At 48.6% G+C, this 23,912-nt stretch overlaps 1 protein-coding gene across 1 annotated transcript in view; it reads left to right on the top strand.

Moving 5' to 3' along the window:
* Positions 1-14,742: 14,742 nt before the first annotated feature.
* Positions 14,743-23,912, top strand: part of CCDC12 (coiled-coil domain containing 12) — a 44,704-nt gene continuing 35,534 nt past the window's right edge. The window contains exon 1 of the mRNA XM_009281024.2: positions 14,743-14,802. Within this exon, the coding sequence (XP_009279299.1) occupies positions 14,800-14,802 (3 nt within the window). The 5' untranslated portion in view covers positions 14,743-14,799. The remainder of the gene's footprint in view (positions 14,803-23,912) is intronic.

Raw genomic sequence — 23,912 nt, 5'->3', positions numbered from 1 at the left:
TCCAGTCCTATCGGTCTCAGCCGAGACCTTTCCCCAGCAGCCGAGCTTGTCGGGAGCCCGTTCCCTGCGCGTGCGTAGCCAGAATTATTCCCACCCCTGCCACGCGGGTTGCTTTACATCAGGCTCTGAATTTCACCTGTTGTCTCATTGCTCAGTTAGGCGTGATTTTACGACCCTTCTGCCAGCCGTTGTTGGGTTTTCCTGTGAGCGATCTCACCTGCAAACGCTGTCATCTAACTCGTCAGGTCTTTCCCGAGTCTTTTCTGGTGCTTGCAACAGCCCAAACCCTGGCAGAGGGTGTGGGGGATAGAGAAGAAGAGGGGACCTGCCGCTCCTCGCTTGCTGCTGTGAAAAGCCGCTGCCGGGGTTTGCAGGAGAGAAGGTGCTGGGCTTTCTGCTGCGTTTCTGTCCGTTTAGGGAACGGGTACTTAAGATCCGACAAGGAGCCTCCTTCAGTTCAGGACTTCTCCGCAAATGGCACCACGCGCTCAGTTTTCGCGGGAAAGCGATGCTCGTCTTCTCCCAGTCAGTGAGGAAACAAGCGAGGCGATACCCAGAGATACGAAAACTCAACGGACGATCTTGGGCTTTCTGCTGCCCTTACCCGACCTGTTGCACCGCCTTTTATTGGTCGACAGCAAATGGGGTTTTTACTCAATAATGTGCGTTTGAGTTCCGGGCCTAATTTACGTTTGAGAAATGCCAGTCACCGCTTGCTTGTACAAATACGCTTAAAATAGCGTGCAAGCCGGTGTTGGATTCCCAGCCTCACTGTATGGCCTCGGCATCAGCGGAGTTTGCAATGTCGAGGCATTCAAGTACGGTATCAGAGAGGCCATTTCCCTCCTGAATTTAAATAAAATTGTCTTTCGGTAGCAAGCAATCGAATTGTGGACTCTGACTCGTTGGCGTAGTGAATATTGCTTCCAGTTCTGGCAAAAAAATACGGTTTTGAATTGTGTAACTGTAATCTTAGTTTGCAAGCTTTCCTCTCCTCTCTTTTCTCCCCCCCCCGCTCTTTTTCCCCCCTAAAAAAAAAAATCAAATCAAAATATCTCGCAGCAGTTGCTTGCGGAGCTTACAAGCCCTGAGGGTTGCTGCACAGCCTGCTCTCTCGCGCCTGGAGAGCTAAAGGGCTGCTCGCCTTTGAACTGCCGGCGTGTAGCTGAAACGCCCGAACCCCATCTTTTAGTCTGACCCGCTCAGGCTTCACCTGGTGCTTCCGAGCAACCAGGGCGTCAGGTTATTACTCGAGGCAATTTTTACTTCCTTGGGATAAGTTTGATCTGTGCAGGCTCAGCCAGGATGGTTTTTTTTTGCTTTCTATGAGCGTTGTTATGTTTCTGAGAGTCCTGTGGATTGAAAGATCGTCTCTCCCTGTTTTATATCCCCAAAAAAATCTCAAACTGAGGAAAGCGAATCTGAAAAAACCCCACAGTATCCTGTTATCCAGAAGCCATTGGAGGGGCAAGTGAAAAGGTGGTGGGAGCAGCCTCGAAGGTGAGCTTTGGAATCATAGAATCATTAAGGTTGGAAAAGACCTCCAAGATCATCGAGTCCAACCGTCAACCCAACACCACCATGCCCACTAAACCATGTCCCTCAGCGCCTCATCTACTCGTCTTTTAAATACCTCCAGGGATGGGGACTCCACCACTTCCCTGGGCAGCCTGGTCCAATGTTTCACCACTCTTTCAGTAAAGACATTTTTCCTCACATCCAATCTAAACCTCCCCTGGCACAACTTGAGGCCGTTTCCTCTCGTCCTGTCGCTTGTTCCTTGGGAGAAGAGACCGACCCCCACCTCGCTACAACCTCCTTTCAGGTGGTTGTAGAGAGCGATGAGGTCTCCCCTCAGCCTCCTCTTCTCCAGGCTAAACAACCCCAGTTCCCTCAGCCGCTCCTCATCAGACTTGTTCTCCAGACCCCTCACCAGCCTCGTTGCCCTTCTCTGGACACGCTCCAGCACCTTGACGTCCTTCTTGTCGTGAGGGGCCCAAAACTGAACACAGTGTTCGAGGTGCGGCCTCACCAGGGCCGAGTACAGGGGCACGATCCCTTCCCTGCTCCTGCTGGCCACACTCTTGCTGATACAGGCCAGGATGCCATTGGCCTTCGTGTACTTTCTGCTGTGCTGGAGGAGAGGAGGCGCACAGGGAACTGCCGTAGTCTTTAACGGGGCTGTGCACATTTTCTGCCAGCTCACGCCATTTAAGAAAAGTCTTTCTGGAGCTGGTCACTTGTATAACTGGCGCTTAGCTCATGTTTTCACCGCCACGTTCAGTTAACAGGAAAACCCCACCAAGTTTTCGCAGGGAGCCTTGTGAAAGGTCACGCAGTGATGTAGGTCTTTTCAAGTTTAAGGTGTTGGTTTTTTTTTTTTTGTTAGTTTGTTTGTTTTAAGTAGCAAACGGTTCCAGCTCCTGAGGTCCTGCAGCGGGGGAAAGCGGGGACAGCCTTCTCCTAAATACACTGTGCCGTGTATTGCAGACCTCTCCTAAAGGAAGGCGTTTGTGGGGGTAAGGGCTGAAGAACGGGATTCTTCGTATGGCTTCTATTTGTCAAATGGCTGAGTACGGACGGTAAAAGCTGCGTGAGCGTTGAACTGGTCCGTAGCACTCCCTTTGCCCAAGGCTCCTTGTGCTGATACTAATGACGGCGCTGAGGCTTTATCCTTGCAGTGTCGTGCGATAAAGCCCCGATTATCTGCTATGCCTTTTTTTTTTTCCGTGCCTGATGGCTGAAATTCAGATTAAAACGTTCTGTTTGCTTTTCTCAGGAAGACTTTTTCTTAGCTGAAGAAAAACTTCTGCTCAATTTAAGCTTTAGCTTAGCACAACTGTATTTAGTGTCTTTAGTTTAACTGTTCCTGACTAATACCTACCTATGCATTTTGAAGCAAAGTGGGAGGGCAAGGTCTCCTGAATCTGTTTAAAGCTACCTGGCTGGAGGCGACTCCATGTTTGCACGCACCGAGGTCCTGCAAGCGCTTGCCGGAGCAAGCTGGAGCAGTTTGACCAGCAGTGAGATATGCAAAACTACAGGTATTTTCAGGATGGAGACCTTATGGGCTGAGTTTCAATAGCGCTTTGCAATGTTCCGGATTAAAAAAAAGGAGTGCAGCGGCGTGGCGCTTCCCGTGAAAAGCTGAAAGCACTTGCACCACCTCGACTATAAAATCGTTGTGCTACAGATCGGACTGAAGCTTTTGGGGAGCTCTGCTTAATGGAGGGTTCAGTCTAAAAACAGTGTTTGGAGCAGAAAGCAAGTCCTTGTCCTAGATAAGAAGTCACGAGATAGCTCTGTTGACCACTGCTGGCCGGTCTAAGGGGAGCCGTTGTCCCTGCCTATCTGAAAACTTGAATTTTGTTGCAAGTCCTCTCCTTAATACCCAAGAAGCCGTATTCCCATAACCACAGCTTTCTGCTGAGCAAGTTGATAATTAACTGTAGTTACTTGTATTTATGAAATGCTTGTCTGCAGGTTGCCCTTGAAACCGGTTCTGTGATGCATTCACATCTGCCCGGTTTGGAGGCAGACGAAGTCTTTTCTCGGGTACGGCGTGTACCAAAGTTTACCTTGCTTCGAACGTGGTTAAAATCACCAGGTGATGTCAGTTCTTCCAGCAGGCACGTCCTGCGATGCGTCTGTAAGCACCTTGGAAATTGGAGCTTGCATCTTAAAAATATTGAGGTCTCTGTGAAAGCGAAGCTGATTTGAGGATCCATCCATGATAAGGAAAACTGCGCTGGTAAAAAAGGGTGGGAGAGGGGAAGGCTACGGGCCCTTTAGTTGGTTTAGGCATCCCAATATAGCGTGTGTCATCCACAAATGCTTTTGGCTGAGGGAGGAATTTTATTTTAGTTAAAAATATGCGTATGTATATTTAGTAAAGGATTTGATAGGCTTTTCCTCTGGATAGCACCAGAGAAGCAAAGAAGTAGTGAAATAAAGAAGTACCTATGTTATCTTTCTTGCAAGGAGCTAAGTACTTTTCCCACAGCTACTTATTTTTAGCAATAGATATCCGAGTAGAGGTACTGTCGTCTCGGATGCTGCTTGTAACCTGGGTCTGCTCCTTTGATCCAGCTGTTGAAATAATCTCGTGCGTGGCTGCTATTGAAATGAGAGGAAATACTCCATGGCTGCCGGTGGCGTGACGGGGCTGTGGCACGTCGCTGCTGGGTTAATTTGGATGGCAAGGGAGAGGAGGGCGTTCAGAGGAAACTTCCCAAATTCGGCTTTGTGAGACTGCGAGCAGAGAGGTTTAAGGTGTGCTGGGCCAGGCTGTCACACGCTGAATGCAACTGAAGCGTTGAGAGGAGCTTTGGATCCACCTCTGCCCTTTCCCTGCCAGTTTCTAGGGTTTCAGGGTGATTTTTTTTCCACTGTTTCTAAAATACAGCTTGTGGCCCCTGTAAAGACGAAGAGGCAGCAAAGTCCACCACGTGGCGGGGAGGATTTGGATGGCAGTAGGTTGGAGACGGAAGGGCAGCCGGCAGCGTTGGACTCATCTGATGGAGCAGCTCTGTGCTAGGAAGACACGTGTAGCAATGCTTTTCTGTTTCGTTTGGCTCTTCGAGGGGCTGCTGTGTCCTGTCTGAGGCTCAGCACTTCAGGAAGGATGGGCCAGCGTGCTCGAAGTGGCAAGGAGACGTGGCAGAGTGGGAAAGGATGACCCCGTGGGGAGACGTAAAGCAAATCGGACTGACTAAATGGAAGGGGGAGAAGCTTGTGGTGCAATATGGGCATGATGAGGACCAGAAGTCCTCGGCGCTAGTCCCGTTTGAGCCCTGACATCCTTTCCTCCCCAGCGTGGCTAGCCCCTCCCCGTCCCTCACCCACCGCACGTGCTTCTGACCTGTCAGGGCAGCTCCCGGGATGTTTGGGATGCTGTTCCGTAGGCCAGGGCTAGCACAAGCAGATGCTTTAGGCAGAACCAGCTTGACAGAGACCCTCTTTTTCATACCGCTTTTTGCCGTCACCAGCAGGCATGACATCCTTTCCTCCCCAGCGTGGCTAGCCCCTCCCCGTCCCTCACCCACCGCACGTGCTTCTGACCTGTCAGGGCAGCTCCCGGGATGTTTGGGATGCTGTTCCGTAGGCCAGGGCTAGCACAAGCAGATGCTTTAGGCAGAACCAGCTTGACAGAGACCCTCTTTTTCATACCGCTTTTTGCCGTCACCAGCAGGCACTGTCTCCCCCTTGCCAGACCGCCAGCGGAACAGCCCAGCAGAAGTTGGCACTTGGAGGCAAAAATGAAAAGACCATGCCGGATGTTTTCCTTCTTTTTTAGTATGAAACTGCTGTGATATAATAAACCCTGTCGGGAGCGTCTTGTAAATGGAGGGTTAACTTTCCTAGGAGAAACCAGCATAAAGTTTGAGATCCGATTTTCCTGATGCTCATTAATCTTGACTTACTTCTGCATCGCCATGGTAATGGAGAGAGGGTTTTTACATAATTTTTCTCTTTTCATCTGTACCCATAAAAAAAGATTAAGCGCTCCTTTTCAACCCAAACTAGACAGTGCTAAAACCTTGGCTCCTTTAATCTACCGCTCAGTAGTCCCAGCTGTGCCGTCTAGGTTGCCTTTTTGCTGGAGCTTTTGAATGGGCTCCGTGGAAATAACAACTGCCACGAAGCCTCTTTTCATCCGTCGCTGATAGCGCGCTCGTGCCGAATGAGTGGGAGCTCCAAAGGCTAACGCGGAGCCAGGGGGATGAGTTGTGGTAGCGACGGGAGATACGGACGGTGTGTAAGCTCTCCGTTGGGGAAATCTTGTTTAGCCTTCAAACGGATAAACTTGTCTCTATAACTACTTGTTCTTTAGGTTATTTAAATTACCTGTTGCGGGTAGCTTTTTGTGTTTTAACAGAGAAACCCTGTCTTCCCAAGGAGGCAAGGCTGGTGGGATTGTGTCTCCTCCCTAGCTGCTGGCCTCGTTGACCAGTTTCATGCCGGAGTGGTGGAGGGTGGGCACTCTGTAGCTACGAGGCCCCTACAAGCTTCAGGAAAAGAGGCTGGATGCAGAAGGAGACTTTTTTTGTTTTACCACCCTACTTGAAAGATTCATGTGAGCTCAGCTGTTACCAGCTATCAGGGAACCGATTTGGGAGATTTGCTGTGGAGTTTAAGTGTGGAAAATGTTTTGATTGGAGCTCCTGCTTTATTAAACCTTGGAGAACATACCCAGGAGTCAAATCCATAGGAAAGCGGGCCTGAACCTACAGCAGCTCACTGCAGGAATTCCTCTTCTTGAAGGAAATGCATGATGATGTTACTGGGAAGGCAACACCAGCGTGGTCCTGAGCTCTTTGGCTTTGTACATTGTGGTTAAATTCAAGAAGGTGTTTGTTGAACAAGAGCAATGTAGTTAAAGGTCAGTTTGAAGCTTTTCCTCCCATGCAAGTGCTTGATTCACTTTCAGATTCTATTTTTGAAGCTTTTAAAAGCTTTTCCTTTATTCAGATTTGCTTCTATTTCCTTTGACGACTCACAGCATCTTTTTTGTTTTTTAACTAGGGCTCGACATTTGTTTTCCCGATGCCCTTAGTTCCATAAATACAGCAAATGCATATCATCCCGCTCCTCAGATCGTCTAGTGTAAAGCGCGAACATTTCAAGGGTAATGTATTTTCGTCTGGAAGAAAGTAACTTGAAATACAAATGCCGACAGGGAAAAGCAGCGTATATGTGAACTTTCAGACACACTCCTTAAGCTGCAAATGTGGTGCAGAAACGGGGATCCAAAGCTGATCTAAGCAGCAAACGCATTCCTGAGTGGATTTAGGACAGCTACAAAGGACGTTGTTAATGAGCAAAAATCAAGTGACCTTTAGTAGCGTGATGGGAGGCACTGAAGGGCAGCAAAGCACCTTGAAGGTGTAATCAGGGCTGGTGGTGAAGACGATGTGCGGCATCTGAGAGCAGAGGTTGTTTGCCAAAACTTAGGGACAAGTTGAAATAAGAAAATCTATTCTGTAAATATCCACATTTCACCCGTTTCTTGCAGCGGACGCAGATTGTTTGAGCTTGTGCAGCCCTTATGACAAGGCATACTACTCTTCTCTTCCTTTAATTTTGCTGTTGTTCCTGTGTCTCTTGGGACGCAGATGACTTTGTGCCGAAACTGTGGCAGCTTCGGGTTATTCCCACGGCTTTGTGCGAAACAAGGCACAGAGGTAAACAACAGGAATGCTCGTGGGTCCGTGGAGAAACTGGTGTCTGGCCCCAGGTTACATCCTTGCCTGTGCTGTAAAAATCCGGGTTGCTTGGGACTGCTGGGGATTTTGTGCCAAGGTGAGTGTTGGTGGCACTGAAAAGAGGCAAAAAGTGGATGCCTGCTCAGGTTCTCTGTCGGATCAGCTTAAGGAGAGCCCTCCAAAAATGTTTGGTTGTATCTAGGTGTAAAAAATAATACGAGAGAATAATAAATAAGACAAATAACGTGATCTCTGCTTTGAAATACCGTGAAACTGGCACGGCAAAGTATAAAGAGGCTTAATAAGCGTCCTTTGTCTGTAGTGTTTGAATTTCCAAGGGAGTAGAGCAGATGGTTGTGCTCTTGGCTTCTGTGGAAATGCTTGTGGTAGGCATGTATTTCGGTATTGTCCTTATAAGTGTGCATATATATATGTGAGTTCCTGCATTCAGATTCCACCTTGCCTTCCCTGCAGCCTTCCCTCGCTTTCTTCACTTGTAAAGTGGGTGGTGTAGCGCTTTTTCTGTAATTTAGGGAGGAACGGTTGTATGGAGAAAGGTTTTTGCTGTGGAAGTAGTATTTGGCATTTACAATCATAGACAGACTTTGTCGTGCGGGCGCGTTCTGGAGGCACAGGCTTTCTTTTTCCTTTTGCACTCGGCTTTGCTGCTGTTAAATTCTGGGACAGCGTTTGATTGCTGTAGCTAAATAACAGGATCCACTGCTAGGTAATTTCCCAGTGAAAGACCAGAGTATTCCTCTCCTTTTAAAACAGAGTATCTGGTGGCTCAAGGAGATGCTGCTCATTTTCCAAAAGTGTCCGTCAGCAAAACCAAGGCGGAGATCATCGCGCGGGAGGTGGGGGGAGACGCTGGAGCGGCACGGCTCAGCCCCTGCTCGGCTGCCGTGCCGATGCGCGGGCTCACCTGAGCAGGGGAGATGCCTTTCTCCGCACCGAGCCTCCGTAATGCGATAACCTAACGAGTGTAATAGCTGCATAGCTGTTTCTCCTGCTCCGTTGGCCAAAAAGCCTCGAATGAGCCAAAAAAGCAGGAGCCTTCCCACCGAGGCTGTACCACCTTTAGGCTGTATTTGTGCGGGGAGGAAGGGCCTCCCACCTGCTCCTTCGCTCTGCATCCCCGCGCCGGCACTAAAGCTTTGGCGGCTGTGTCGTGCATCACGTCGGAAAAAATTGCTTTGGCCGCAGCCCAAGCTTTTGTTTAACGTTGCTTTCGCTTTGCAGCCAGACCGCTTCCCTGCTCCTCCACGCCTGCCTGTGCTGGCAAGAGAGGTAGGAGGGGGAGGAAGGTCATGGCGCTGCTCGTTTCCTTTGCAGCGTAGCTCTGCACCCCGTTTTCCTGCCGTTGCCGCGGATGAGGAGCCTTTCTGCCCGTTCTCCTGGCTGTTCCGAAGAGTCGGTCAATCTGCAAACGCTGTCGGACTCTGAAGCAGCCGAACCGTTTCTCCATCTGAAGGCCGGAGCGTGGCACGGCAGCTTGGCTCGCTGCCCTCCTCGGACGTGTGTTTTCTGCTTAGTTTTTATTTTGGTGGAGCAAAGCAGCCTTGCGTTCCTGAAAGCAAAGTACCAAGCGGCTGAGAAAACAGTTGCTGGGGAAACAGAGCGTAGTAAAGTTATTACAGCGAGAATAAAACGCACACTTAGGGCTACAAAGGCTTCGTTTCTATTCAGGCTTTATTAGGAAAGTAATAAACTATCGCAGCGGTGCTCAAATGGCTGGAGATGGAAGCCTGCAGACAAAATGATTGTGCTTCCACCAGCAAGGCACAAATACAGGCGCAGTGGGCGGCCAGGAGCGGTCGGTCACCTAACCTTGGGAAACGTTCCTTGAGGCGCTTCTCTACGATGCCACCCCATGAACGTTGTTGACTTTGAGACAAGAGGGTCCCCCAGGGCCGTCTTGGTGTACCCCGGGGTCTGGGGTGATGGGACTTGGGCGTCCCTGGAGTGATGGGGAAGATGGGGTCAAGGGGGCGTTAGTTTGGATCTGGAGTTTGCTGGAGGTCTCGGGTGTTTCTCGGTGCCTGCAGCGAGGTCCTTGGCCAGGCAGGCTCCGGCGTTGTGTTGCTTGATTGGTATCCGCAGGGAAAACTGTTGATAGTAAAGCCTGAAAAGCAATATATTCTTGAACACTCATTTTGTTTGTCTTGTGGGCAGCTCTGGCTTGGAAGCCGATTGTGTGAAATATCGTTTGTTTGTTTTTTGTTTTTTGTTTTTTTTTTTTAAAGCTCTGGAAACCCTTTGTGACAGTGTGGTTAGGAAAGGCTGGGAAATAAGGTCTGGGAGTAGAGGAGTGCCAATATATCATTACTTAAAACAGTGCTGTACTCAACATAAATAAAAGGTGGGAAGTAAAAGCTTGCAGGTGAATAGTGTTTTGTCTGTGCATGGCTGATGACAGTCCCGTGAAATAAGGAGCTATGCTCGCTTCTGTAGGAAGGTGGGTCTCTTTGTTTCCCTTAAGGATGTGCAAAGTTGGTGGTTATAGTCAGGACTCAAATTCATGTCTGCTTGTTCACAGCTCCTTGCCATAATCACTGGAAACAGTGACAGTCACAGCTGTCTCCTCCGCGCACGGCTTGACAGGTTTTATGCAAGGGAGCCAAATAAATAACAAGTATTTTGCTTCGTCTGTAGTTCCCAAGATGCTGCCATGCAGACGTAAGCCAACGCTACCGGGGAAGAAAGTGGTCCTGCTTTTGCTGCTCTCTCTGCCCTCCCTCCGGTAAGCTGAGGTTAAAACAAACTGAGCCAGGTTAAAACTAACCCAGCAGGAAAAAGGAAATGCTTGGTTTCTGCCTGTTTCGATTCCTGGATCTGGTTAACAGGGAGACCTCGGGAACAGGAGGGGTGGGGAGGAGGACGGCCGGACCTTTGTTTTAAGTGCCGACTTTCGTGCATCTGTGAAACTGCGGCTGTAGGCTGGAGTTTAACAACCTTTTACACCCATCCGAGTTGATCCTACTGCGGCCGCATCCTGCCTGTAGCTGCCTGTGCTGGCATGTGTTTGACCCCGCCGTGAACTGGTTCAGGAAGCTAACTGGCTTTTATTCTTATTTTTTTTCCCTTTTGGTTGGTTGGTTTGGTTTAATTTTTGTGGGAGGGTAAGTCCTTGAAGTGGTTTGGGTGAGGTGAGCGCCGGCGATGGGAAGGTGCGGCTGGTGGGGATGGACGGAGGACAGGGATGCAGGGGGGCTCTGGCACGGCCACCTTGGATGGGACAGGGGACAAGCTGCAGGATGGCAGTGCCAGCGAGGCCAACCTGAAAGGAGGCTTCTCACCGAGCCAGGGCTGGGGCTGACGAACTGGGAAGCTAGGTGAGATATATTTGTTTTTAAGCCTGTGACAGCCAGTCCCCAGGTATAAATAATGGAGTGTGATGGGATTGTTTTGAGTAATAACACATGGAGCTGGCACAGAGGCATTTGGGATAATTGATTTAATGAATTTGAAAGGCACTCAAGACAGGTTTTCCAGCAAGCGCTCTCTGCAGTGCAGTGCTCCTGTTCATCCTTGGGAGGTGCTGGACTCCCCCCAAGTTGCTCTTCTTCAGTGCACCCACCTGCATTGCTCTTGCACGGCTCAGGACCCCCAGCTCTCGAGGGGCGGCTGGTCTTGCCATCGGTTGCAGATGGATAAAGCGCAGCGCGGAGGCTGACAACCTGCTACGAGTCAGGCAGGGATCTGCAGAGCTGCTGAGACCTGGGGAAGCCGGGAGGAATCCCTCCCGTCCTGAAACCAGCAGCAGTTAGTAACAGTGGCACAAAAACTTTTCAATCTCTAACTCTCGCCCCTCCAAAAGACGGCAGTGAGAGAATGACGTAATTGACTTCATTGGCAAAATGCATCAAATATTGTGCGGTCGGGATTACTCAGCACAGTCGTAGAGCAGATGGACGAGTAAAACATTTTGTTCCACACGATTTGAGCGTTAATCAGGCTGTGCTTGGTTTTGGGAATCCCTATGTGCTCGTTCCCTCCCACAGTCTCACGCTTTGACGCGGGTGGAAGAGGAGCCTTTCTCCCTTCCCATCTGATTTCTGTTTGTTTGTGGCCATGCGAGGACTTTGGAGCCAAGGCCGGCAAAAGCTGCATTTTGCCGCGTGCCTTTTTTTCGAGGGAGCGTGCAGGGCTTGTTTTCCCCACGCAGAACAACGTCCTTCTCCTTCCTGCCTTAGAGCTGTTGCAGAGAGGTGGAAATTAGACCCGACTACGGGAAAACATGCTTGTTGGAGCTGTGGCGTGCATCCTTGTGGGTACGTCTGAGCTCGTCCCGCTCCATACAGTGAGGCACCGCTGCTTCTCTTCCCGATGGGGACATCACCGTGTGAGCGTTCAGACCATGATGCTCTTCCCTGGAGGTACCTGCAGCAGTTCCCCCTGCGGCGCTGGGGAATACAGCCTTCCTCCAGGCAGTTTCCCAATGAGACAAGTAACCGAGGTTCTTGCTGACCTCTTGTTGAAGAGCCCTCAGTGCCCTCTCCCGTTGGCTGTCTACTTTGTTTTGCCCGTTTTCCATGTCGGATACTCACGCTAAATTTCCACGCTGTTTGCTCGAGGCCGTGTTCGCTGCTGGCTCCCATCTCCTGACTTGTTGGTGTGCTGCTACGATGCTGCAGGGGTTTCAGCATCTCACGTGGTGTCTGAACAATTAAACATTTCTAAAGGTTGTCAGACTCTTTTTAAAAAAAAAAAAAGAAAATTAAAAATAGAGACACACCAATGTAGGGGACCACTCATATTTGGTGCTTTTTGGAAAAAAATAATGTAAAGCTCAGCTTTTGAGCACTTTATTCTGTCTTCTTCCGTATGCTTCAGGCTCTCTGCAAAAGCGAGTATTATGCTGTTCTGCTGTGAAACAAGTCTGAAGCAGGTCAGGACTAGGGGTCCCAGCACCGGGCAGAGACCTTGGTTATTGCCCCGTTCGATGAACTAAAGATAGGAAGTTTGAGTGAAAATATTTGTTCCTTCTCCAAAATACATGAGGCCCTGAACTGAATTTTCAACCCAGTCCTGCCATGTTAGCTGAGGCTCGGCTGATGCTTTGTGGTGGGTGTAGGTGGCTCGGCACTGCCCCTCTCCTGCCACCCACCCCAGCCCAGCGGAGGGTCGAGGCGTGTGGGGAAGGAAAGGTTCAAAGGAGGCTTTGTGTCCGTATTTCTGCGAGGAGCTATTTTGTTTTTCAATTAAGCGTTTTGTTCTCGGCCAGTTTGGTGCATGTCTTGAGAGTCCCCCGTGGCCGTGACCTTGTGTGAATGACAGAAGAGAGAAACTGCAGTTACTAACACCGTGTCGCCCTGCGACGTCAAATTACTTCGGTGCTGGATTGTAAATACCTGGGTTGCACCATCTATGAAATCGTTGAGTTATTTGCCAGGCCCGTGTGTTCATTTAGCCTCGCGGCATCCCTCTCGGGTGGTTTTGAACCATCCCAATTTCACGGATGGGGAAATTAAAATCTCGTTGCTGAAATAACGTGTGTCGTGAAAAGTCTGAATGAGTGGCTGTGTGTTGCCGGGCCATCCTTTTGCTGTATGAGCATAAGGTTGCTGTTAGTTGTAGAGGAATTTTCTCTTGAAGTTTGGTTCCCTCGTAGCCTCCAAGCAAATAATTTATAATACTAACGAAGATGGGATGGTCCTGGCGATCTCCATCAGTAAGCAAGTTTCCCCAGCATCTTTCTGCCTGGGAGAGCAAAGTCAAATGCAAAAAAGCAAAGGAAAAATCCACGGCAGGGTAGCTGGGGAGCGGCGGCCGTGTTGCTGCGCGGCCGGCTGGCGTCGCTTTTCAGTGGGCTTTTTTGTTTAATTTATGAAGAGGAAAAAGAGACCTCCAGAAAACAGGTTCATCGTCAGCTCCAAAAATGCAGAGTTAGGTTTGTCTTGCGCCCAAGTGGCACTGCTTAATTAGCGCATGCGGAGCTGTGATTTACATTTGTGAAACTCAGGGCAGTTTATCTAACTTTTTTTTTTCCCCAATATAAATGTGGGATCGGGAGGATTCACGCGTGGAGCTTCTCGGCTACAGCAAACCTTTAACGTTTCAGCAAGGTCTTGGTGTGTAAACACAAACCTGGTTGTAGTCTCTCCCCTTTTCCCCCCCCCCCTTTTTTGGAGAAATGAAACTGGCCATGTGTAGCATTTGGTTTTGTTTCTGCTTTTGTCCGAGAGCAACAGAGGTGACATATTAACTCACTGAAATGCCTCTAAAATCAACCAAGCCAGCCTGGCCTTCTCTTCCCTCCCACCCCAGAGGAGAACAAGAAGATAACTGGAACATTGTCCCTGTCAGCTAAAGGCAGTGGTGGCTTCTTGGCTTGAATATGACTAGCAGGTGGTTTTTTAAAGTTTCATTTTTTTTTTCCTGGATAGAAGAAAGGAGTTATGTGACTTAGTGGAGAAGATGTGATGGGGGTTAAAATGGGCACGCTGTTTCTCTGGCACAGGCAGAATTAATTCTTGAGTTAAAACCCCTTTTTTTGGTCGAGGTTCAGCTGATTCCTGAGTCTTGCGTCCTGTAAATCAACAGCTTTTATTGGAGGATGGGATGACTCTTGCAAGCACATTAACCTGTCAAGCTCAAATAAAGAAGTTTTGTCCTTGGTAGAACAAGCTGTAATGGTCTGCTCTGCCTGCTGCCAGCACCGCTTTTTCAGAAGGGCTGGCCGTCTCTTCTCAAATGTGTCAGGGCTCTGAACGCAGCCTGCAAAACCCATAAAACTTTCCGTCCCTGATACCGGTTACTCGTGTTAGCGCGTGTTAGGGAGCAATGCCTTACTGCCCGTCTTCAAACCCATTTGCCCTGCCGTTTCAAGGACGGACGGTCCTCCTGCATCTTTGCAGACTAGGAGTTAAGTGGTCCCTAATGGGCATTTGCTCCATTTAAGGCAGCAGCTCTGGTTGTGCGTATTTCCTCTGGAGGAACGATTTTAGACTCAGACCCCAGAAAAGCACCGCTTTACCTCTCAGATGTTAATTATTTGATGCTTTTGCAAATCGGCAGCTCCATCCGTTCTCCTTCAACGTGCGAGCCTTTCCCTGCCAGCGCGGTGGGGCTCCCCGCTGCCTCCCACCCAGGGGTTGCAGTGCCATTTCTTAGCAGCGTGCTGTGGCTTTGCTGCAGGGTGAGTTCCATCCGTTCTCCTTCAACGTGCGAGCCTTTCCCTGCCAGCGCGGTGGGGCTCCCCGCTGCCTCCCACCCAGGGGTTGCAGTGCCATTTCTTAGCAGCGTGCTGTGGCTGTGCTGCGGAGGGTGAGTTCATGGGAAGGAAAGCTTCGTGCTAACGTTTGGCATTAACAGGGGATTACTAGAGATGCTTGGGGTTGGGAGAGGACTTGTCATACGCACCAGATTTGAGGGCAGTGCACCTCTAACAACCATCACGAGCACCTCTAATAACCACCTAACGTGAGCGACGCCAATGCATGCACGTGTCCGTCGTTAACAGATTTGGTAACGACGTTGGAGCAGCATCTCGCGCTTGATGCGAAGTGCAATGACCTGATCGGATCAGTGTCGTGAAAAATCTCACGGAGAATGAAATGTAATCTTAAACTTATTCAGGGCCTGGAGAAGAATGGTAAGAATTTGTCTGAAATGGGTGATGCCAAGGAAGTTTGGCACGCAACGGTGTTCTTCGTTAGTCTGTTGGGCAGAGCTTATTAGAGGGAACCGGTGGATTACATGTGTGCAGGGGTTCAGCCAGCTTCCCCCAATGCTCTTGTTCTGTGTAGCTTAGATTTTGCTTTGGCAGTGTCCTGCATGGAAAGGAGTTGGTGATGTTTCTACTGTATTGGGATGGAGAAGCTTATCCGTGGCTTTTCTAGCTCTTCGTTGCCTGAAAAAGTGTTCTGGCTTTGAAATGTCTTGTTCTTCCTGCTCAGAAGTGCCTATTTCTTCCCCCTCAAACTTTCTCTGTCTAATTGAAACTCATGTGTTTTCACATATGCAGTTTCACCAACAAAAAGTTTGTAGTTCTGATCTCAGGGGAATATCTGTGCCACTAACTTCACCGGGGGACAGCAACTTGCTGCCAGAAAGGTTCTCCGGTCTTTGCTGTTTAGCAGCAGTGTTTGCAACGCAAACACGCAGGTTCTGAGATCATGATAATAGGTATATTTAAACCAGCAAACCACAGCCACTTGGGAGTCATTTTGGGTTATTTGAAGGGAAGAAATAGTTGTGCTTGTTTACTATATAAACAACACAATTATTAAAAAAGGATAGTATTAAAAATACCTTTCCTTTTGGAAATGTGAGGTTGTTTTTCGGAGGCGTGGACGTAAACCAAGGTGTTTAATTTTCAGAGGCAGTTTTGTTCCTTGTGTTTGTTTCTTATGGGAAGTCAGACTGTTCGGGCTCTGATTTAACCATTTCCATAGTAACCAGCTATGACTGAACCAGGATTAGGACTTCAATAAGGAATAAGCAGCAGGGACACAGAAGCTCCGGCTCTTAAAAATCATGTTTTTATACAGTTACCGCAAGGGTTGCTATGAGCAAATGGCTTCCAAACAGCTTTTGAAAAATATCAGTGGATCTCGGGTACTGAGTATACGTTAATGACGTTTCTGTGTTCAGAACTTTTTGCTGTAATATTTTATTATTAGATCCTTTTTTTGGCTACTTAAAGAATTGAAACTCTATTGCTTTTAAAATATGCTTTATTGCTAATTGAAACCTTTAGCTACTCGGTGGCATTTCATGACTTAGCTTTTTGCATTCTGGCGTTAAACGTCTCGAAAGAGCAGCGAGGTGAGAGCAGGGCTGCACAGCCGTGCCTTGCCAGGCTTCAAGGACATCTAAGCTTCAATCTTGGCCAAGCGGGAAGCAAAAAGTACTGGTACGTGCCACGCTCGGACCAAGGCACCGCAACTCTGTCCTCACCTCCTAGCTGACCTGACCGCCACGTGTGCTTCAGTACAAAGAAATGCCAAGGAAAATGGTGAACGTAACCACCAGACAAGATGAATGCTCGTTGCCTGGATGAAGCTGTCTGCTTGTTGTGCAGAAAATCAGACTATATGACCTGGGAGCTTCCCAGTTGTCAGAGATACGAGGACGGGCTGTTGTATGGGCTGCTGCTCTTGCTGATTCGAACGCTAGCACTTTGCCTTGCACGGGCTCCCCGGGGCTGGTTCTCAGCAGCCAGTAAGCGGGAATAGGAGCAGCTACAGCTTGGCTGGCAGAGAATAGCTCGAGAGATCAAACTTGCTTTGTTCCAGCACTGACCTCTTTTTAACTCCTCAAAAAGAGACAGTTATTTGTGCCAAAGAAGCACTTGACTGGTAACGTGACGATCCTCTAAGCCTTAAATGAAAGATAAGGAGATCTTTAGTATTCTGGTCAATCCCCAAGGAAAATAAGTCGGTATTAGTTCCTGGGAAGAGGAGAAGCTGTCGGGTCATTTTGTTGACTTTTAGGGGTTGCCAGGGGATGGCTAGCCTTGGCTGGGTTGCATTTAATACGGGCACGCAGGGCCAACTGAGTAGCCTGGGGGATTTGAAAAAGCAGCTCTGCTAAGGCTGGGGAGGAATGGAAATGCAAGTGGGAAGATTTAGGCAGATATCAAAACATGGCAATTTCGTTATTGTAACTTTGGGTAAAGGCCAACCCTGATTAGAGGGGGAAGCAATTCTTCGGACAGAAATTTTTAAAAGACTGTGGAGAGAAGGAAACAAATATAAGGTTCAATTTATAAAGTATATTTGGGAAGGAGTTAAGCAACACACTTGTGTCCTATGGGAATGATGAGCTGCTTTCCAGACCAACGGTGGTGAGAGAATATTAGACATCTAGCAAAAACACTTAAAATCAGCAGTTGTAGGTAATTTGCACCTAGGAATCCTAAAATAATCAGCCGAAGAGATTGTTAGCCTGCTGTGTTTTGATTTAAATCTTTTCTGAATAGTGGATAAATTCCAAAGGACTGGAAAAGTGCTCATAAAACACCACTACTTAAAAATAAAGGCAAGAGGGGTAACTTGGGTGAAGCCAGTTCGACTGCCGTCGGTGTGGAGCAGAATGACGAAAAGCCTGATTTGCAGTTCTTTCAACGGAGCGAGAAAAAGGGAGTGTCATTTTTGTAATGTAAATTTGATTTAGTGAAGGGTTAGTGTTGCACAACATGCTGGTTAAAAATTACAGCTCTGAAATGGGTAACCGATAGCTTAATAGCTGTCAACGAGGAATCGTCATCTGGCAGAAGCGTTGCTTTTTGGGGCCTGTGCACCCAGTATTTGCATTAGTCATTTGGAAATAGGTGTACGTTTTCTGCTGGCTTAATGACAGCTGACTCAAAGTCTGGAAGGCTGGTGAGGTCCGAGCAGCAATTGTCATCTGTTTCTATTAAGTATGAGCCCTTTTGAGCAAAAAGGGCTTGCAGGGCACGCGGATGTACACCCGTCTGGGGAAAACACAGGGCTTATCCACAAAATGGGTTCATCTCCGGGAAACCAGCAGCGTTGAGAAGGATGCTGGTTCTTGGGTTCACGTATCAGGTGAGGGATGGTGTCCCCTCCGTGTTGCCCTGGTTCATGTGGCCCAGTGTGGGCATTTGGAGACATCTTAAAAAGTCAGCCGTGGGGCGGCGGTAGGAAGAGTGCGCCACGTTAATCTGGTGGCTTATCAAAAAGATATGAGAAGCGTCCTCCATCATAATGCACAAGTGTTTGCACCCTTTAAACGTATCGGGTACAAAATGCTTTTTGGAAGCGAGTGATGGCAGGAACCAACAACTGGAAGTAAGCTATAGCATCGTATGGGCTTTAAGTGAAGCCGTTAAAGAAAGGAGTGCCGCCTCCACCTGCTGTCTTCAGGATAAGGTTGTGTCCTTTCCCTTTTCTTGGAAAAGATGCTTTACTTGGATGTGGATTGCCGCAGTGTAGGGGTAACTGGCTGAGACTTCCCAGATCAGCGGCATTTTAAAAGTCAGGTGAGGTGATTTAAACACCCCTTTTGGCCTTCAATCTTTGAATGCGATGCAAAGTGAGCCGCTTCCCTTGTTATTACAGTGGAAGGCACCAAATAGCTGGGCAGGCTCCTGCCAGCAAGGAAAAATCATGGTAATGCGCTAAAGCCCAGAGGAAAGTTTCATATTCCTCAAAATGTTGTATTCCCCGGAGCAGATCCTTCTCGCAGGTAGCCGGGACCTGCTCCACACGCAGGGCAGCACATGATGGGTAGGACAGTTCGCTTTACTTGGAGGAAAAATAAGCCTCACGCTTTGTAATTTCATATGCAAAGTTTGGCTGCACGCCGGGAGAGGAGATGATAGAAACGCCTTCCGCGACCGCATTCCTCTCTGCCGATTATCAAGGCTTGCCCCTCCTTTGTGATACAACCTGCCTGAAGTTCGGGAAGTGGTCGAACATGAAATCTGGTGCTTTCCTCAAAACGCTGGAGGAGCCTGACATTTTGCAATGGGAGCTCAATAAAATCCGGTTGTTCTTCAGCAGGGAAATAAAACTTCTGCCTGGCAGGACTGTAGGTTGTGGGCGGTGACAGGAGATGGACTCATCTCCCTAGTAATGACCCAGAAGTCGTCGTCTTCACTGACCTCGTGGTACGTGTAAATGCTTGGCTGTGCTTACAGAGTGTTTTTACCAAGTTGTTACTGTCCATCTCTGAATATTGAACTGTCAGATGTGTTCTTCTCTCTGCCTGGTGCTGGCTAGGAGGAAAGGAAACTAATGCGATTAATGCTGACCGAATAACGTGGTTTACATCCCAAGTTTGCAGGACCCAGGTTCCGAACCTTGCAGACATCATCCAGTTCCCCACATAGGTTCAGCTAGGATCGCAAGCTGTTCACTGATCCCATGTAAAGCTTGCTGCGGGCCTTGTGGGTGTTGCAGAGAGGCAGCTGACACCCTTCTTTGAATAACCTGATGCAAATCTTCGTGGATTTATACCTTGAACAGGCAGTGGATTAGACTCTTTTCATCTCAGACCTCTTTGTGAAGAGTAGGAGTCAGTGGAACAGAAGTCTTCATGTAGGTAGCTACAAGCGAAGGGTTGCCGGTTGCGACGTCTGCGAATTAAAATAGGTAGGAGATGACAAGCGAGCCAGCTTTTTAATGTTGGGAGTTTATCTTTGGAGTGTCTCCTTCCAGAGGGTGAAGGATGGGAGTGACTTTGTTTGCAGGCAGTTGGTGAACAGTCTTGTAGACTTGTGTGTGTCTCCGATCTTATGACTTACAGCTAATAATAAACACCTTGCCACAGGGTGCCTTGAAAAGAGGAATCGCTAGAGCGAGAGTGGAACGGCAGAGGGGTTATTTTTGGCTCCCTTTGTGGCATTAAGGTTTCAAATGTGAGAAAATGAAGTTGAACCGAAAAGTAGTGAGAGTTGAATTGCTGCTGCGCACCTGTGGGGAAGTGACCACCAACAAGCAAAGGGAAACACATTAAAACACTTGAAGGACGAACCGGTAGTTAGGGCAAATGCTGTTTTGGGGAGGAATACTTCCTTTCCCGAGTTAAGAAATGAAAGCTGTGACGCAACTGTTGAACAGAAATACTTGAAGAGGATGATGAAGGGGCAGATCTTAAGACAAAAATTGGGAGCAAAGTGGAGAACCCGAAGACATCGCTGCTGTGTCAAAGCCCTGAGGGATCGGATAAAACCGGTAAGGGCAGAGAAGAAAGAGGAGGGAGATGGGGCAGCGGTAAAACATGGAGCTGTAAGGTAAGTTGCGTGTTTGAGAGGCCGTCTCCGTATCAATAAATGATCACGGTAATGGGACCTGCCTTTCTACAACCCTTTGCTCCCGAGGAGGCACAGCATCCTCCCCGCAGGCTCCGTATCTTGCGTGTGGTTTCAGGTTCTGCACCTGCAGGAGTGGCTGGAGAGGGAAGCTCCTCCACGTTCCTGCAGCCGTTGTCTGCACAGCCGGTTGTGCACAGGAGGGAGGAGGTGTTGGCTGCAATCCCCCATTGCTCCTCTGCAAGGGCGGTGAGTCACCCGCTGCTGCACTAAGCAGAATATCAAGGGAAAATTATTTCCCCCCTTCCCCTCTAGTTCTTCACGGCTCTCTGAGTACCGCCGTCTCTCAGCTTCGCTCAGGCGAGGTCATATCTTCAGAAGGCTTCATATCTTAGCTTGGTCCGTTTGTAGCGCTGACGGATGCAGCGGGAGCTGCTCCGGCTGCCTTTGCGCTGAAGCGGATGAGCGCGCACGCAGTCCCTCTGCAGACGATGCTGTGCCTGCACGCGAGGACGGTGTCGTACGGCATTTCAGCTCTGCCCCAGCTCTTTGTTGATACCCCAGGGATTTCAGATGGGTATTCCCTGAAGAATTTGGCTGTATTCGTTCAGACTAAAGTGTTAGTTTTGAATATAATTTCAGGGTATGCTCTGAGTAACTACCTGGAGAGTGCAGGGGATGCAGGTAAAGCTTGCTGTGCTAAAACTTCTCTATCGCTAGCCAAAGCTATGAGCATTGCCAAGCAAAGGGGTGCATCTCTGGTTTTCGTGGAGGAGGAATGATCTCTAAGGGGATCTAACAGATTTTTTTTCCTGGGAATATCACCGTGACTTTAGGAAATATTAGGGTGGTAAGGGGGAATAAATTAAATTAAAACCGTTAGGGGATCTAACGGATCAGGCTGCTGCGAGCACCAAATCAGTCCTGTCCTTTCCGCGCCCTGCTGCCGTTGTGCACAGTCAGTCTCTAAGGCTGCAGACACTTTAATTGCCTCTTTCTGCCGGAGTAATTTAAAGTCCAGCTTTCTTAGACAGCGGGGAAACCCCAGCATTTTGGGTGAGGAAACGTGGAAAGCAGAGGAGGGATCTTCTCCAAAGCCTGGCTGGCTGGGTGCTGCTAGCCGTGCACCCCGCTTGCTGCCTGCTCCAGTGTAAAAACCATCGAGAAGCGCTTTGAATCGGCTGCAGTTTATGTGTATATTTAGCAACCCGTGACGGCTCCCTCCACACAGCATCTAGAGTAAGCTGCTGTCATCTTATAACTTCGCCTTTTTTCAGCTCGTGTGAATTCAAGCGCTTGAAGGCAGCACAGGAAGCCCTCGTGGTAAGCTGTGGGTAGGGAGCGTCTGCAGGGGGAAGGCAGCGCGGCCTGGCTGGAAAGGCAAGCAAAAAACTCGGCAATCGGAAGAGGGGCAGCGATCCTCCTCTGCTGCACCCATCAAATATTGCTTTAGAAACTCCTTTTTCTGTAGAGTCGGTGACGAGCTGCCTCTTTGCAGAGCTGCGACCGTTCCTGACGCTGCTGGAGGTTTATGGCCTCTTCGCCACGTGTCGCCTCTGCCCTGTGGCTGGGGGTTTTCGTCACTCTGCTAATGAAACCGAAATCTTGTTTACAGACTGTTTTGCAAACAGGGAACCAGCATTACTTTCTTTTGCTGGGGGTGAGGGGGGGGAAGCCTGACTTCAGACATCCATTTCAGACCTCGTTTGTGTTCCGCTTGCACGCTGATCTGTCTGGTGGAGCCTGATTAGCGGCAAATGATGGCAGGGAGTATAATTTAGAGGGCATTCGTGTCGGTGATGAGCAGGCTGGAAATGGTCACATGCAGTTACGCCTTCTCCTTGAACTGTGCTGCAATCCTCATTATCCTGTGTTCCCTTCTGCTGAAGTGCAGGAGGGGACCATATCTCCTTCTTTCCAGCTCAGGACATCCCCAGGGAGACTCCCGCACCCATTCTCATGTTGCCGAAGGGCAGCGCGCCCGCTCCGCGCCGTCCGAGAAGGCACTACGAGGAGAGCTGTAGCAGAGAAAAAGTCCCTGGTTGAAGGCATGACAGGACTTGTTGCGTGAAATTGCATTTGCTGGTGGTGCGCTCGATTTTTCTAGGAATATCACCAGGACTTTAGAAAATATTCGGGTGGTAATGGGGAATAAATTGGAATTGGGGATTTTGGGCAAGCTCTAGAAGAGTGGTAGGGTTTCAGTATCAAATTATTTCAGCATACAGGGAAAAGAAAGATTTGCAGCGCTGCAAAGAGCGCAGGCTTGCGGTGGGAAGAACAGCCACGGCTTGATGTGAATATTTTTGCCAAATCTCTCTTTAGGATTTCAGAACCTGCTTATAACCCTCCCAGATAAAATTCTAGCAAGAATGAGGGGAATGTAGGCTCTACGCACATGCGCTAAAAGTATGAAGAGATGAAAGGAATGAGAAAGGACTTAAGAGTGCAAGAAGGTACTTCCCACAGCTTTAAATAACGTGGACTGAAGGGTGTCTAAATATTACCTAGCACTAAGCTCACACCAGAAGGTTAGAGCAGGCTGCGCGTGCTCATGTGAGCCAAGCTCACGGTCTTTACTGAACAAGAAATGTCTGTGCAAATATCACAAGGTTACTATGGACTTAAAAATAAAAATAAAATCACAAACAGGGAGTTAAAACTGAACCGAATATTGGTTTTGGGAATGATTTTTTTTTTTTTCTTTCTTTCTAAAAAGACAGGACCATTTTTCTTGCCCTTTGATCAGGAGCTGAACCTGAACAACTCCAGTCACTGATGAGCCTGAACCAGAACTGAGCTATTTCCTGGCTCGCCTTCCTGTTTGCATGTAATCTAATTTTTAACCCAGGTCGCAGAATAGAGTTTTAAAGTTCATATAGTCAAGATGCATGTGATAAGTAAGCCTTTGACTAGGGAAACCTTTCTGGTCCTTTCAGAGGTTAGGAATAAGTCTAGCTGGTAAATAATTTTCGTATCCTGAAGTTGACTATTAGGTGTCTGAATTCTCCGGTGAAGCTTTTAACAGAGCAAGTGACTAATCAAAGTAATCGCTGATCTGAAAGTGATGTTGGTCGTGTTCTGGTTATAACCAATTTTTCCTTGCAGCTTTCCAAAATGAGATGTACGCCTATTTCAGGGTTGAAAAAAGACTTTGAAGAGCCTGACCTAGAGGGCTTCGTCTCTTTGAATTGGGTGAAAAGCACCGGTAACCTTTGTGGTGCGACGAAAAGGCGTTTCTTGAAAATAATTTCTCTGGTCTCTGAGCTGTTCCTGTTGAAAGGCAGAGATGAATGTTGGCACAACAGCCCCCGTGCGTTTGTGGCAACATGAATCGTAGCCAGATATTACAAATGCTGTGTATTTATTACTAGGTAACTTGGGTAATACTCCTCCTGCGACCGGCCACGCTCAAGGAGACTTAATCTGCTGTCTGCTAGAGCTGCCACATTTTGCTTTTCATTTGGAGGATGACGGGGGAGTTCAATCAGAAAAGCAACTGCTTCCAGGGAAGTTGGAAGTTCATTCATTGCGTTTGCTGTACCGATATACTGTGCAAAATAAGGGCAGATGTGTCTGTCACGGAGCATACTTCAGTGGTTGAATGAAATTAGTTAGTAAGTGTGAGAACCAAACAAAACCCTTTCCGGCTCATTATTGTTAACGTTCGATATCTGTGCCTGTCTGGATAATAAATATAATAGGTCACTTGACTAATAAGCTGTTTAATAAGCTCTGGTGAGACCCCCCCTGCAGTGCTGCGTCCAGCTCTGGAGCCCTCAGCATAGGAAAGACACGGACCTGTTGGAGCGGGTCCAGAGGAGGGTCACGAAAATGATCAGGGGGATGGAACACCTCTGCTATGGAGAAAGGCTGAGAGAGTTGGGGTTGTTCAGCCTGGAGAAGAGAAGGCTCCGGGGAGACCTTCTTGCAGCCTGTCAGTACTTAAAGGGGGCTTATAAGAAAGATGGGGACAGACTTTT

Source organism: Aptenodytes forsteri, unplaced genomic scaffold (assembly GCF_000699145.1).
Source record: "Aptenodytes forsteri isolate BGI_AS27 unplaced genomic scaffold, ASM69914v1 Scaffold52, whole genome shotgun sequence".
Taxonomy (NCBI): domain Eukaryota; kingdom Metazoa; phylum Chordata; class Aves; order Sphenisciformes; family Spheniscidae; genus Aptenodytes; species Aptenodytes forsteri.
Note: the sequence above shows the minus strand (reverse complement) of the source record. Positions and strands in the feature narration are given on the sequence as shown.